This window comes from Mastomys coucha, unplaced genomic scaffold, assembly GCF_008632895.1.
Source record: "Mastomys coucha isolate ucsf_1 unplaced genomic scaffold, UCSF_Mcou_1 pScaffold3, whole genome shotgun sequence".
Lineage (NCBI taxonomy): Eukaryota > Metazoa > Chordata > Mammalia > Rodentia > Muridae > Mastomys > Mastomys coucha.
In genome coordinates, this window is record NW_022196909.1 from 7,841,473 (window position 1) to 7,858,278 (window position 16,806).

At 44.3% G+C, this 16,806-nt stretch overlaps 1 protein-coding gene across 9 annotated transcripts in view; it reads right to left on the reverse strand.

Moving 5' to 3' along the window:
- The window catches only part of Cep57l1 (centrosomal protein 57 like 1), an 82,670-nt gene that overhangs the window by 21,736 nt on the left and 44,128 nt on the right, over positions 1–16,806 (reverse strand). For 4 of the 9 annotated variants that reach the window (XM_031348266.1, XM_031348263.1, XM_031348264.1 and 1 more), the window contains exons 2-4: positions 4,946–5,096; positions 2,133–2,312; positions 267–388 (exon numbers count right to left, since the gene is read on the reverse strand). In XM_031348266.1, the coding sequence (XP_031204126.1) occupies positions 267–388; positions 2,133–2,312; positions 4,946–5,096 (453 nt within the window). Of the gene's footprint in view, positions 1–266; positions 389–2,121; positions 2,313–4,945; positions 5,097–5,912; positions 5,973–13,888; positions 14,004–14,063; positions 14,303–16,806 lie in introns of those variants that run through there. The other 5 variants (XM_031348268.1, XM_031348267.1, XM_031348270.1 and 2 more) reach the window with 5 other exon arrangements.

A 16,806-nucleotide genomic window follows, 5' to 3' on the forward strand; every position in this document is an offset into this window, starting at 1 on the left:
CCCCTCCCTCCCTCTCTCCCTTCCTCCTTTCCCTTCCTCCCTCCCTTCTTTTTTATGCTGCTTTGCAGATTATCTGTTAAGGTTTTTTTGTTTTCATTGAAAAACCGTTGGCCTAAACAGCAGAGTGTACCATTGCTATAGGTGACAATCTCCTGGACATACACTTAAATCTACTATGGTTATAATATGAAAAATTCCCCATAGTATATTCTTTAAAAGCATATTCAATTATATTAGCATTCCTCAGAGGAAAAAAATATGCTTACCTGCTGTTCTAGGATCATAGTCTTTTCTCGTTCTACACTGAGAACCATTCTCTTTGTATATTCCAATTGCTTCTCTAGGAGAATACAACGAGACCGGGCTGAGCTTAACTGTATGCTTATATCTATGCAAAGACAAGATAATGAGCTAATTAGCTGACTATTACAGAGATCAGAGAGCCATTATGTAAACTCAACCCAACACTAAAAGTGACTGTGTGTGTGCATGGTGTGTGTTGTTATACACATGGTGCAAATGAGTGTGTGTGTGTGTGTATACCCATGTTTGCACATATACAAGCTAGAGGAAGATGCGAAATGTCTTCCTCTATTGCTCTCAGCCTTATTCCCTTGAGTCAAGTCTCTTACAGCACAGAGTCAGCTGGCCAGCAAGCCACTCCCATGTGCCGATGATCCTTGTTACCAGCCCCCAAGCTGGAGGTCTAGGTGCTCACAACCATGCTGAGATGCTTCGATGGGTGCTAGAGGCTCTAATGCAGGTCTAATGCAGGTCCTCATTCTCGTACAGCCAGCACTCTTACTGACTTTAAACACACTTGGGTGAATATGTCATTAATTAGATATAGCTCCATCGGCAATACCTTCCCCTAAAAAGACAGAAGGCATACTTCTGAAAGAGAGAGAGAGAGAGAGAGAGAGAGAGAGAGAGAGAGAGGCTGATGAGAGAGACAGAGACAGAGAGAGAGAGAGAGAGAGAGGGTGATGAGAGAGAGAAAGAGAGAGAGAGAGGGTGATGAGAGAGAGAGAGAGAGAGAGAGGGGCTGATGAGAGAGAGAGAGAGAGAGGCTGATGAGAGAGACAGAGACAGAGAGACAGAGAAAGAGACAGAGAGAGGGATAGACTCTCCTGGAACTTGCTATGTAGCCAAGCTAGTTAGGAACTCAGAGATCCACCCGCCTCTGCCTCCCAAGTGCTGGCTTAAAGGCGTCTGCCACCACGCCTGGCTCTCTCCTCTCCCCCTCCGCACTGACTGTTCAGTCCATTCTCTAAGGGTAAATAACCTAATTGTTAATCCTTTGGCTTTAATCAGTTTGGCTTTTGTTCAGCTGTCTGTTTCTGATGCTCATCCTTGACTCTTTGCTAGGGAAAGCGCAGAGCCTTTATTTATGTGTGTGAATGCTTTAGAAGGAAAACAAAAAAGTCTTGAGGAAAAATTATACAAAGAACTCACACTCTAAATTTCTTATCTAATGTTCTTTTCATAATTTCCACAGAAGTCTCTCTACCCTATGTACTTACCTCCTCTAACTAATTCTGAGTTCCTCAAGTTGAATAAAATTATTTTCCATTCATTTTTATGTTACTTACTTACTACCATTGCTTTACTGTAAATCTATAAGCATTTTAATGATATGTATAGGCTAAGCTGGATTTTATTACTTATTCTAAGAAATTCTAACTTTCAAACACAACTTGCCTAAGTATTTCTTTTAATGATTTACTTAAATAATAAATATGTATGAACTCGGGCTGGGATGCAGCTTAGTTAACAGACTGCTCCAGTCCCCTGCACTGCAGTGTGGCAGCGGTGACACCTGCACTCCCAGTGCTTGGGGCGGAAGCAGGAGAGTAGAAGGGTCTGAAGTGCAAGGTGCTTCCTGGCTACAGCAAGTTCAAGGCCAGCCTGGAGTACAAGGGAGAGAAACCCCTGCCCCTAAGTGGATTTGTGAGCTAGGATAATAGATTAATGCAAGTAAGTTCAAAGTTATACTAGTTTCCCACAGATATCAAAATGCTTAGGACCAAGGCAGAAGGAAGAGCAGGGACAGCCGAGTCAGCTCAGCTGGGCTTACTGTTCAGACTGTGAACTCTGGCGACCCCACAGCCTGAGACCCACCGTCCTTTCACCTTTCTTCTGTTTAATCAGCTCCTCGTGTGCCAGGTTCCTCTCATTGCTCTCCTCCTCCAGAGCCTTCTTATACTGCGCTGCTTCTCTGGACAGAAGGTTCAGGTTGTCCTCAGCCTGTGTCCTCTCCAGCTCAAGACAACGAATCTTCTCCTGGAGAGTTTTTAATGCTGAAACAAGTGCTAGAGAAAAGAAATGCGCTTGATGTTTTAAGTGAAACTCTTAGAAAACTGAGCTAGCAGAGTAACTTGGGTAACAATAAAAAAGGAGCAGTGTATGTTTGCTAGTAAGCAGTAAATATGTCATATTGTATAATTATATAAATATATACATATTTACATAAATGCATGCATATGTGTTGTATATAATAAATTAAATGACAAAATAAATATATTTACATATAACAAAGTAATAAAATAAAAATAACAGTACAAAGGTATACACTTCCTATGGTATATCTTATAAAAACAATAATGTACTACTGGAACAGTGGTTTCTAAGATTGAACCACACGTAACTTAACAGAATGATTATTATTTCCAGATGCACGTGCTTCAACTAATGGATATGGTAACTGAGGCCTAAAGTTGTTCTCACTTCCTGTCCTCACATCCTCACCGTCTTTGTTCTTTGTCCCAGCAGTAATATTAAAGATCAGGACCTGCGAGGTGGGACAGCTTTTCCATGGATCAGACAAGTGCTGGACTAGCACACCTGGGCTAAAAGTCTACAAGGAGCATATGTTTGCTACGGTGTTTTTTACTTAGCTACATTGGTGTCTTCACGACGCAGATAAATTTAGAGTTAGTAGTTTTTCAAATGTTGTTTTACATTTTCTATTCAGTTGTGATTTCAAGTGATAAAACCATCTGAGTGGACTATAAATGATTCAGTTAGCAGTACCTATCTAGTTAGGGCAACGTGTGCTGGGGGTTCTGTTTGCGCTCTGACACTGGCTCACTGCTCTGGATCACTTTCTTATGGTTTGTAAACTCAACAGAATCCATCTATTTACTAATGTCATGGTGCTGGCTAGTTTCCGTCCACTTGACACAAGTCGGGGTCATCTGGGAAGAGGGAATTTAAAATGAGAAAAAGCCCTCTACCAGGCTGGCGTGTGGGAGGGCCCGGCTCGCTGCGGGCAGCTCCGTTCCTCAGCTACATCCTGGGTACTCCAAGAAAGCAGGCCGAGCAAGCACGAGGCCGAGCAAGCATGAGGAGTAAGCAAGTGAGCTGCATGCCTCCTGCCTTGAGTCTGCCCTGGCTTCCCTCAGCGGTGAGTGGAAACAAGCCCTTTCCTTACCACGAAGCTTTGGTCATGGTGTTTTATCACTGCAATAGAAATCCTAAGACAGCAACCATCATTACAGATTTTTTTTGAAGGCTGATAATCAGATCTTTAATTCGTAAGGTATAAAATTATCTCCAGAGTCCTATTTTCTAAATCAACTTTAGGGTTCTCTTAGGTCTATGTTTAAAACATTGCAGTAGACATTTTCTATAGTCACTTGGATATAAAAGCTTCCTAAGGGATTTTCAAGGACAATTTTGAATGTGTGGGAACTCTGACTGCTGCTTGAATATGATACAACTCCATTGGCATTCCGACTATCTAGGTCAGAAGGAGTCCAACTCCACACTTGTATTCTATCTCTTACTGATGTATTTCTTTACCTTTTTTATTTGTATATGGACATTACGTGTGTGTGTGTGTGTGTGTGTGTGTGTGTTTGCGCATGCATTCGTGAGTGCTCTCAAGGTACACACACACACACATCTGAGGACAACACAGGAACACCAGCGCCAGTCTCCTACCACGTGGCCGCCTGGAGTGCATCTTAATCACTGAGCCATCTCTCTATTGGTAGTCCCTTGGATTTTTATTTTATTTCCAAATTGACAAGAAATTTCATAGAAAAAGAACTAGTTTATAAATAAAGAAAAAAGAACTAGTTTTGAGAGGTAAGAAGAGATACATAGAAAGTGCTCCTCAGTGAAAATGTCGTCCTTCTGAAGCCATGAAGACTACGTCAGAATCATGTGACTAAGGTAAACAACTGGGAATCCTTTTAAGCCTGGTTTGCGTGCCTTCTTAGAAAACCTCCCCAGTTCTGCTAACTCCAAAGAGTGCAGTGTCACGGGCACAGAGAGCTCTGGGGCGCAAGGATGCGCAAAGCCTGCAGTATGGCGGTCCAGAGCGCGTGCTCTTCCCTGCCACTGCCTGTGTGCTGGCACCTGCCTGTAAGGCTAGCACTCCAGAGGCTGGGCAGGGAGGAAGGAGTATGTTTGAGGATACAGTATGAAACCCTGAAAAAAAAGTTAAGAAAAAGAAAAACCTAAATAAAAATTCTACTTTGTCACTCTACCTATAATAGTAAAATTGTTTCTTTGTTTTAGGCAGCATTTCTTTATTTATCCCTGGCTGGCCTCAAACTTGCTGTGTAGACCAGGCTGCCTCAAAAATCACAAAGATCCACCTGCCTCTACATCTCTGGTACTGGGATGAAAGACATGTGCCACCAACTCCTCTGACCTTTGATTTTTATTCCTAAAAGAGTAGTTTTCTGTTTTCAAAGACACTTTTATTATAATTATATAATATTTACTAGCTTGTTGCACTAATCTGTAGCTTATGGCTGAAGAAACCAATATTTTTAGGAATGGTGAGTGACCTATGCAAGCCCCTAGGAACAGCAGCAGCCTCGTGACTACTCAATCAATACGCAATCACAGTTCTTTCTACAGAGCTGCAGTAAACTTACTTCTATGCCATGCACTGCCCCCGACTTCCTGTAAAGTTTCGTGTTATTATTACCTTGGTTGTTTGGACTGTTAAACATCTTAGGAGAGTTCCCAGGGTGGTAATTCTGAACTGCTTCATTCTGTGTGAATGATGGAAGATACGTTCTTTCTGGAGGCTTAAGATAGCTCCCAACCATACTGTGTGATAATTCAGAATCCATTGTCTGTGGGAAAGGAGAAAGACAGGGTGTGTTGTCATTGATCCCATCTGAAGGACAGATACGTAACACACTGATGACGCAGCACATAGCTGTTAGCAATACACTACACAGTTGTCCATTTACTATTACACAAGTTGTACAAACTTTAACTATTACCACTACATCAACTATGTTAGACTCAGCAGCGATGAAGCAGTTATTTGTTGTGTAAGTAAATAAACAAGTGAAATAAACACCCATTTCCCCAGGTGTTCCTAGGTTACATGTACCCCAGCCACAAAATCTAGGATTTCAAGTGTATACTCAGAGACAATGCAGATTTTCAACCGAAGCCATTAGCTCTAGTCTCTCATAGTCATCCTGGACATGAACAGATGGGTTTCCAAGGAAAGTTGGCATTTGTGAAATTCCTGAATCTAATCCTTGATAAAACACACTTCCACTTGCAAGGCAGTGGTGGCACACGCCTTTAATCCCGGCACTTGGGAGGCAGAGGCAGGCAGATTTCTGAGTTCGAGGCCAGCCTGGCCTACAGAGTAAGTTCCAGGACAGCCAGGGCTACACAGAGAAACCCTGTCTCGAAAAACAACAACAAAAACAACAATCCCCCCTTTCCACTTAATGAACCTCCATACGCCTCATCTCCTTTGAACCACTTAATGCTTGCTGGTGTTATTAATTCACAGACACACTGGATGAAATGAGGTAATATTTGTTAACAAGTACCACTCACTGGCATAATTCTAAGCCAGAAAGCTTTTTATAAACATAACTGAAGAATGCCATTATAAAGATACTATTTTTTTATATCTGCATTACATTATTTTCTGTGTCTTCAGGGCTTTCCTGGTTAAAGAGGCAAAATTCGGCTTCTCTCCATGACTGTATTCCTGAGTAGGGCTTCTAGAATTTTCTACTGCAGCTATCACCATGACAACCTCATTTGCCTAAATGAGGCAGGCTTACTGAAATACTTGCTGCTCTTTGCTCTCGGGAAACACCCAGGCTCTGCTATGATTGCAACTAGCTATCACTTGAGCAAGTCTCCATGCCCTTGGGTATGGCTGTTCAGACACTGTCTCTCCTGTGAGGGCTAATTCCCTCAAAGCAAGATACTAACTTAACCGTGGCTGGCTCACCGCACTGGCTCACCGCACTGGCTCACCGCACTGGCTCACCGCACTGGCTCACCACACTGGCTCACCGCACTGGCTCACCACACTGGCTCACTATGAAGTGGAGTCTGCTGGAGTCCCAGCATATGTAAGTTCTGAAGATTGATATGTATCTTCAGACAGAAGGAGGTAGTTGAGGCTCTCCTCAGAACACTGGAGTCATTCAGTTTATGGCTCCCTTCTCAGTTCCTCATTTGTCCTCCATTAGTGGGCTAGAAAAAAAGTTACCTCAGTTTCTACACAATTTGGAAAATGAAGACTCCTCTGACCAAGTATAATACATTTCACAAATCAGATTTTGGCACAAATTAAAAGATTAGGAGCAATGGCACACTCATTTTATCTCAGCACTTGGGAGGCAGAGGCAGGCAGATCTCTGAGTTTGAGGCTGGCCTGGCCTACAACCAGGGCTACACAGGGGGAAGAAACTTACCTACTCTGAACAGAGCCCGAGTCTGACCCCTAGCACCCCAGAAACCAGGGCTATGCTCTACCTTTGGAATCCCAGCACTAGGAAGGGTGATGCCCGAGAATAAAGAGTTCAAGGTCACTCTCTGCTACCTGGGGAGTTCAGGGCCAACTTGGGCTACATGAGATCTTGTCTCAAACAACAAGCAACAAAACACATTCGCTTAAGTTTAATGTTGATAAAATCATGACTACTCAGAAGACTGCCAATAGAGAGATTTGTTTGTAATAAATACATGTCAAATAGGTACAGCTACAAGCTATCTGCAGAATGGAAATGAAGAAGGTCTGGGAGATGGCTGGGGTGTGGGGGCGTGGCACTTGCTGTGTAAATCTGAATTTAATCCTTAGAATCCAATCGAAGGCACCAGGAGAGAAAAAAATCCACAAGGTATCCTTCAGCATCTACACATCTCTCCCCGACCCCACACCAATAAATACTTCTTTAAAAGAGGAGATGGTAAGGACAGGTGAAAAGACAGGTACTACGATTTGGATCGTAAATTCCCCAAAAGGCCCATAAGCTGAGGCTTCCTTGCCCATGGTTGAGCCTTTAGAAGGAAGACCCTAGTAAAAGGAAAGTACGACTTTGCCGTTGCCCACTTCCAAGGGGAGGGCAAGCTGGCCTTTCCTCTTTCTCTGTTTTGGAGCTGTCATTAACAGGCTGCCTCTGCACAGTGACTGCTATGAAATGCCACCTGTCAAAAACCCTAAGGGATAGCCTAGCCAAGCACACAGAAACCGTGAGCCACGACACCCACGCCTCCCCACACACCTGGGGCAGTCATCTCACTGTGCAGCAATGACTGGCCTGAAACAGCTATGTAGGTCAGGTTAATTACAGGCAAGCACCGTCACGCCCAGCCATCTTTCCTGATAAACTGATGATCTCAGTATTTTGTCAGCACCACACAATAGGCTATGGTTCCCACGTTCCCACTGCAGTGTGGGCTCTGCTTAACCGTTACGACCTGCTCCTGTGTTGTAATCAAGCACACACACCTAGCACCTGCTGGTTTACAGAAAAGCTGAGCAGTCCTAGGAGGAAAACTCACTCTGATGGAAGACAACTACAAAGTCTCACCTAAAAGCCAAAGCCCTACTTAGTTAGGGAAAGATGTGGCTCTGAACTGCATATAGTCAGGTCATTCTAATCCTCTCTCATCCATGGAACCTGAGGAAAGAGGGAGGGAAGAAAAGCAAAGTGTGTGTGTGGGGGGGGTAGGAAGATACATCTATAATTGACATATTCATGAGCATCTCTAGGAGAAATTTCTGAAAACAATGGAAAAGCACCTAAGCCGCCATCTTTCTTGGACTCTGAATGGCAAAGGGCCGCACTGGCTCGCGTCACTAAGGGACTCTAGACTCCGGGGAGATGGCTCAGCCATTCATATACTGTTCCGGAAGAGGGTAAGAGTTCTGTTCCCAGCACCCACAATGGGCACCCCAGAACCAACTGCCCGCAATTCCTGCTCTAGAGGGATCCAATACCTCTGGCCTCTCACATACCTGCACTCATTTGCATATACCCCCCCACATATGTATTTTAAAAATATTAAACAGGCGAACAACAATACACAATAGACCCCATCCAGTCTTGAAAGGCACTAAGGAAACCTAATGAATCTTGTAGATATATGCAAGTGGGGGCAATGTGGGTCTCATCTGTAATTAAGACTAGGGAAACCATTATGTCTAGAACCTTTTGTGACAACTTGTGAACATACAAGGAAATTATTCAGCACCCTTGGATTCTATAAAGTTAATGTAGCTTGCTTGGTATGGCGGCTCATACCTGTAATCCTAGCACTTGAGAGGCAGAGGTAGAAGGATCCTCAACTAGCAAGTTAAGGCTAGAGGGGAACTGGGCAAGCACACACTCTTGTTAGTTGTCTCTCCCCCCACATCTCTCCCTCCCTCCTCCCGTCCCCCCCCACCCCATCTCTCCTTCCCTCCTCCCGTTCCTCCACCTCCCCTCGCCCCCAACTCTGGTGTATGTATTTCTGTCTCTATACACTTTAGAAAAGTAAACTTCTAAATTTGCAAGTTGCCCAACCCATACAGTGCCACTTCTCATTACATTCTTTTAGAGTTTATTTTTATGTTATGTACAGGAAAGCTTTTCCTGCATACATACATACATATATATGTGTGTGTGTGTGTGTGTGTGTGCGCGCGCGCGCACCATGTAGATGCAGTGCTATCAGAGGCTGGACGGTGTGAGATCCCCTAGAACTAGAATTATCAGAAATATGAAGGCACAATCCAAAGGCTTAAAAAAGTCAAAACAATATTTTTGAATATTTCTTTTCTTTTTATTCATATTTATGTATGTATCTCTGTGGGTGCCTTCAGAGACAAGGAGGAGGCACGGCATCTGTAGAGAGAGATACACAGATGGCTGTGTGCAGCCAGATGTGGGTGCTAGGAACCAAACGTCAGTCTTCTGCAATAGGATTGTGACTTTTAAGTCATGCAGGCTATGCATCAAAACCCCATCACAAAAAGAAAATAAAAGAGCAATCAACAGATTTCTTCTTAGTATCTTTGTGTTTATGGGGCTGGAGAGATGGCTCAGCAGTTAAGAGCACTGGCTGCTTTTCCAGAGGACCTGTGTTCAGGTCCCACAACCCACATGATGTCAAACTGCAACTACAGCTCCAGGGCTCTGACCCCCTCTTCTGGGCTCCAGGTACACACATGGTATACAGACACACATGCAGGTAAACCCATACACATAAAAGTAAAATCCTATACGATACAGATAGCTAAAGGAACACTGGAGCAGACTGGCACACACCTTGCTGTACTGTGTTCAGTGTTCCTGGATGGAAGCTTTCCATAAGTGGACTTACACACTTTTCACATAAAGAACTTGGCATTTGTGGCCTTTGTCTCCACTGTCGTCTCATCTGCTTGGAGACTCTGGATCAGGCCCCTCTTGCTCCAACAGAACACAAGCACCCGAAGGACAGCCTCGGCTCCAGAACCCCCGTGGGACCTGGGAGATCTTCCTGAGACTTCACTGGACTCTGAAATTCACATTTCCTGCTTCCTTCCCTCCTTCCCTTCTGTGGTAGCCAATCCCAAGAATACTCTGAGCACTGCACCTCCATTACGGAGCTGGCCTCCTGTCACTCCACACCTCCATTACGGAGCTGGCCTCCTATCACTCCACACCTCCATTACGGAGCTGGCTTCCTGTCACTCCGATCCCAGTCACCATGCTTCTTCACCTTCCCTTGCTGCATCTACATTCCTCCTTTATAAAGTCTGTATCTTAAAAGTCTAGATTAGTTACCATTAGGGTAAATTTTATTAATTTTTGCAACATAATATCTCTCTTGCATTCTTTTAAAAGCTAATTCTGCAGGAGCTGGAGAGATGGCTCAGCTTTTAAGAGCACTTGCTATATTGCAAAGGATCTGAGTTCTGTTCCCAGCACTTACGTCAGGTGGCTCCCAACCCCCTGGAACTCAAAATCCATGGGATCAGACATGTTCTTCTGGCCTCTATGGCCTCCACCTACATTCCTGTATATACATACATACATACATACATATAAATAGAAAAAATTTAAATCTTTTTTTTTTTTGAGACAGGGTTTCTCTGTGTAGCCCTGGCTGTCCTGGAACTCACTCTGTAGACCAGGCTGGCCTCAAACTCCGAAATCCACCTGCCTCTGCCTCCCAAGTGCTGGGACTAAAGGCGTGTGCCACCACTGCCTGGCTTATTTGTCTTCTTAAACCTTCCTAAATCAGTGTGAGAAATGTCCCAGCTGTTACTACTTTTGAGTATTGCTTCTCTGTGGGATGGTAAAGCATGACAGGAAGCTTGATAAGGTAGAGTGGGTCTGAGACCCAGAGACTTGGTGGGCACACACCTGAGCCTTAGGTGGCTCACTGCTCCCTGCCAGACTCCTGGCCTGGAGCCCGTGCCACACTCCCCACATAAGCAACCTCGATCTGTGGTAGAGCAGGCACACAAGAGAGGTAGGTCTCCATGCTAGAGGCCCTGAGGGTTTAGCCAATAAGCTTCCCTTTCCAGACATTTCACCTCCTAGCAAGAGGTATTTAATCTCAGGTCCCCCCTGAGAAGTTGGCATGGTATGGTACACATCCATTTTCCACGATGAACAGCCAATAAACAGTTTAGAACCATGGGCTCTCTCTTTCATTAAGATCCACCATGGGGAGCCATGGAGAAGGCACCTGACTAACCAGCTGCAGCTTAATTCTCCAGTAGAAGGCCTCTCTGCGCTTCCAGCCACAATTACCACAAAGCTAAGGACAATCACTGTTGAGCTAAGCCAGAGCTCCCCTTTCTCCCAGCCCCAGGCTAGATACTGTCAGCAGCCTGCAGGCCCCTGACTCTGTTCCCAGCTCCTTGAGACTCAGTGACACCCAGATGCCCACGAGTTTGGGAGCCCCCGGTCCTGGCCCCGTTGAGGGCCTGTGCACCCACAACACTTTATTCCTGACTTCTCTGTGCAGTTCTCCAGCAGCATCTGGGGGCCTAGAAGCCAGCTTCAGCTTTCTCACATCTCCGACTGCACTTTTCCACTCCTGAGCGGTGTCTCTGTGCTTCCTGGAAGCCCAGCACCTGCCACGGGGTCAGAGTCAGCTTTGTGGGATAAGTACAGTCAAATTCCCCGCATTTTGTCTCCCAAGTGGCCGTGCCCTCAGGAGGGTGGAACGGGGTCTTGCTATTCTCTAGTCTCACTGGACAGGACTTCCACTTTCTCAGAGGTTCCTGTGTTTGAATCTTGGTCACTCATCCACCAGCAATTCAAGAATGTTCTGTAACCTTGAGGAGGGAAGTCACTGGGAGCAGGCTTTGAGGGTAGTGCCTAGCCACACTTCCTGTCCTACTTCCTGTGTGCAGATGAAATGTGATCGCTCTGCTTCCTTACTGCTGGGTGGGTCTCATGCTCCAGCTGCCTTGCCCCTACCTTGGTGGGCTCTGTCCTCTGGAATGGTCAACGGAAACAAAGCCTTTATTCTAGAAGTAGCTTTCTAGCAGCATGTTCTAACCCAGTAACAGAAAAGTCTTCTGTCAAACTTACTTTTCTTTTGATAATTTTAGAAATCAGTCTTGCCATTTGTGGGGTCTGCTACCCGTTTGCAGTGGCTGGTTAATTTATGGTCAGCAATTCCTTCTTTGTGAGTGGGTCTTGTTTATAGTGCACAGAGGTCATGAACTTATGAGCCTCCCTCCTCGGCCTCTGGACAGCAGGGATTACAGGTATGATCATAGTGTATCTTGGAATTCCCATTTCATATGTCTTCATTTTTGCATTACAGCCAGGCCTTGCACATCCCTAACAGGTACTTCAACAGCAAGCCTTATTGTAGCAATTCCTGGTTTTCAATTGATTTCATAGAACTGAGGAATTCTTTGAAGTTCATGTTGAAATCATTCTCTTCTGGGAATGTGGTTCAATGGTGGAGTGCCTCCTACCATGTGAAAGCCCGATGGTGGAGTGCTTCCTACCATGTGAAAGCCCGATGGTGGAGTGCCTCCTACCATGTGAAAGCCCTTGCTTTGACTTCCTCCATCACAAACAAAAGACTCTTCTGCAAAGGTGATTTCTGTTCATTCCTGGTAGGTCTCTGCAGTATCAAAACCCCATTAAAGCAAACTTTTAAATGGAGACTTTTGGGGGCTGAGGAGGGGCTGGGCACAAATTCAGACTTGAAGTTCGAATGAGCAAGGGCTGTGATGGAAAGTTCTCAGGTCAGGTCTATCTATGCTGGGGATTGGTTCCAATGCTTTGAATTAACCTGGCCCCTAAATCAGGAATCTGCATGTCCAAATGCTGAAGGTCCTTGTCCCCAATTGATTTTTGATCAATCAATAAAGATGCCAGTGACCAGTGGCTGGGCAAAGGGAGATACGGCAAGACCCTTAGATTTGCACGGTCTAGGGCAAGAGAGGGGACAGGGTTTCAGGGAGAAGGATGGGACAGAGCTGCAGGAGAGAAAGCCAACCAGCCATGTAAGAATTTGGGAAAGTGACCAATTTGGCGATTGGGCCTAGCATAGCAAGGTAAAGTTTAGGAGTCGCAGGAATACTGCAGGGGGGAATTTGCTATCAAGGAAAGGTTTAGGAGTGCCCAGCCTTTGAGCTAGTCATACAAGTCAAAAACTAACTGGCTTGAGCTTGCGACCCACTGGGAGCCAAGCGGTGTAGCCCTTTACAGCTACAGGTCTACTCAATGTAAAGTCAAGGTTAAACATGGGAGTGCAGGTCTGAAGTTGATTTCAAGAGCTGGTTATTTTCTTAAACCATGGATATGCGCTTTAGGCATCCTTTCTGAATGTTTGAACATCCCTGACTCATAGCCCAGATTACGGCTTCTCTTTGCCATGCAAGCAGCTTCCTCTCTAAAGCCCACGTCCTGAGCCAGAAGGACCAGAAGACACCTTCAGCAGTAGACAGGGCTCACTTACTCTGTGCAGATGCACCTTCTCATTATCTGGAAGGTCATATTGTTCTCTTACTTTGGTGCCAATTCAGTCATGCTATTAAAAAAAGATATTCTAAGAGCTTTTTATACAGCATTTCCCCATCTTTTTGCCAGAGAAGTTTCTATCTAATTTGTATACTGCTTGAGAAAATTGTTTTAGAAATCCTTTAGAGATACCAATTGTTCCAGACAAATCAGCTTTGGTCACACACAGAGAATATTTATGCTTTAAAAGCCAAAGCTTTTCTATCTCCCATTCTAGTTCCAAATTCACTGCATATTATAAATGTGTTCTCCTTCTACCTCAATTAAGTACATGCTGAATGATCAGTCACTAAGCAGCTGATTCACAAGAAAACAGATTATACTGCAAACAACCCATAGAGTAATTAGTATCAGAACATTAATTATAAACATAAGTGTAACTTCAAGTTTAAAAAATATGCAGTGACTTTATAGAACTACCCATAATGCCCATTAAATCCCAGAAACTCAGAAGCAACCCTTCAAAGACTTTTACATAAAAAGTGTTAATAGGATCAGATTATCTTATATTTAATATACTTATATGCAAATATATTTAATGATCTTGTGACATTGAAAATCATCTACTGAATGTAATTCATCATTAACTTTAAAACTAGCTTTTGTACATTTGAAAGAAAAAAAGTCGTCCTCACCATAGTATGATGGATCCTGGCTAGAAACTTCAGTAGGTAATAAGTTCAGGGTAAGCTTGTGGTCAAGTGGGATCTTTTGCATGGTCCTAGAGTGAAGTCACATTGGTTGCTAATACTATGCAGGAAAAAATTATACAGAAAAATTAAATAAGACTGATCACAAGATTAACATCACCTGTGCGAAGGGTCACCATAAGCCAGTTAACAGGAAGTCCTGAGAAGCGCACAACAGCACCTGAGCTGGCCAGGAATGCAGACATTACAAAGGCCTCAAATGGCAATCAGTCAGCTTTTAAAAGGGTAATTGAGTGGTAATTGTCAGCATCATAAAGGACAGTTATGTGTCCAGACATGCACCCAGAAGAACTGAGAGCAGCCCCTCAAGACCCACGGATACTTCTCATCCTATCACTAGTCTAGGCCACAGCATGAAGAGTTTGAGGGTGATGCTAGCCTGAGCAACAAAGGAACACACTGTCTAAAACAAACAAAGAAAAGAAAAAAGATAGCAACATTTACCAACCTAAAAATCTCAAAGGCGTCAGATTCTGGTGTGTGCCACATTAATTGTGTTAAGTGAAACAAGCCAGACACAAAAGGCAACACTTATTGGTCCACTTGTAAGAGGCATCTACCACAGTCCAACCCAAAGAACAAAGCACAACCGTGGCCCCAGAAAGGAGTGAGAGACTTCCACTTTCAGTTTTTCTAAAAGAAATGTCAAAGAACATCAAAAAAAATTAGAAAGCTAAAAAAAATATCAAATCTGAGTCTGTTCCATCAAATACAATATAACTTGCGTTTAAGACAAAGAACTAAAATCCGTATCTCCAAGGTGGTGGCACATGCCTTTAATCTAGAACTGGAGAGGCAGAGGCAGGAGGATGTCTGAGTTCAAGGCCAGCCTGGTCTATAGAATGAGTTCCAGGACAGCTAGGGCTACACAGAGGAAAACACTGTATTGAAAAACCAAACTAAGTGAATGAATGAATGAACGAATGAATGAATCGTTATGTCCCCCACTGTGTAAGACTTTGTACAGATGTTTCAATCCCTGGCTCCACTGCTCCATTCTAGGAATTTGATAACCTGAAGGCATCCTTCATTTCCTCGAGCCAGTCTTTTTGGACTAGCCAATTGAGTAAGAACACGAGGCTGGGTCTTAGCCACCGGGACAATCTCAGCCACCACCCTTAGACTCAAAGCCAGATGCATTTGCTGCCTTGGCATGTGCTGGATCTTCTGGAACACACCCCTCTTGATCAGAAGTCAAGTTTGCCTGGTCCAGACACCTCAGCTGGAATGGTGATCTCTTTCTGTGACTTGTACTCATTTCTAACAAGCATACAGCAACTGGGAAGTAACTTGCCCACAGTCATTTAGCTACTAGATGGCAATTCGGGCAGCCTACATGTGAGGAGAGATGGATGGCTCAGTGGTTAAGAGTGCTTGCTGCTCTTGTAGAGGATCCAGGTTCAGTTCCAGCACCCAGCTAACATGGCTGATAACTATCCATAACTCTAGTTCCTGAGGCCTGACATCCTCTTCTGACCCCCAGGGGCCCCAGATACACATACATGGCACACTGATATGCATGCCAGCAAATCACTTATACACATTTGATAAAAATAAACTCTTCTCCCCTGTTGTAGTTAGGGTTTTACTGCTGTGAACACACACCATGACCAAGGCAACTCTTATAAGGACAACATTAAATTGGGCCTGGCTTATAGGTTCAACCCATTATCATCAAGGTGGGAACATGGCAGCATCCAGGCAAGCATGGTGTAGAAGGAGCTGAGAGTTCTACATCTTCATCTGAAGGCTGCTAGGAGAAGACTGGCTTCCATGCAGCTAGGATGAGGGTCTCATTGCCCATGCCCACAGTGACACACCCGAAATCAACAAGACCACACCTAATAGTGCCACTCCCTGGGCCAAGCATATACAAACCATCACACAGCCCAAAAGTGAGTGAGTTTAGCAGATCTATGCTGGCTGTTTAGCTGTTCAAAGGTGACTTAAAATAAATAAGCATTTGAAAGGCATCATGAATAAAATGAGTATTCATTTACATACTATTTGTATGGCCCATCTCTAATACCTGCTAGGCCTAACCTAGGCCTACCTATAGAAATAGAGACATAGTTTTAATTAACTCCTTGATTGAGTATCATACAAATCAAAGCTGAAGATGATCAAAGAGGAAATCAACAGAGAAATGCCTCACAGGACCTGGCGTTTATTACGTGTCTGTCATGAGCATGAACAGTTTCTGAAATGGATGGTAAGGGTCTAAGCAAGTATCGGCTGGCCAAACCTAAGTCTCCTTCCTATTATAATGTACTATTCTTTTGTGCACCACAAGAACTGAATATCCCAACACTTGGGAGGCAGAGACAGGAGGATTTCTGAGTTTGAGGCCAGCTTGGTCTACAGAGTAAGTTCCAGGACAGCCAAGGCTACACAGAGAAACACTGTCTCGAAAAAACCAAAAACCAAAAACAAACAAACAAACAAAAGCTGAAAAGAACATACATAAAGACTAAAGATGTAACAAAGAATAAATGAAAGATAAACCTATCAGTCAGAAATTGACAGTGGTTGGGTGAGATGGCTCGGTGGGTAGAAGCTCCTGTCAAAGGACTAGGGCTCCATAGAAACCACATAAAGGTGGGCGGAGAACGGACGTCTCACACACAGACACAGACACACACACAGACACACACACACACACACACACACACACACACACACACACGGGTTTACTCCACAGAACTCACATAAAGGTGGGGGAGAACGGACGTCACAACGGCTACCTTCTACCTCCACATTCATGCTGGGGCATAAGCAACCCCCATCACACACCACACACACACACCACACACACACACCACACACACACACCACACACACAC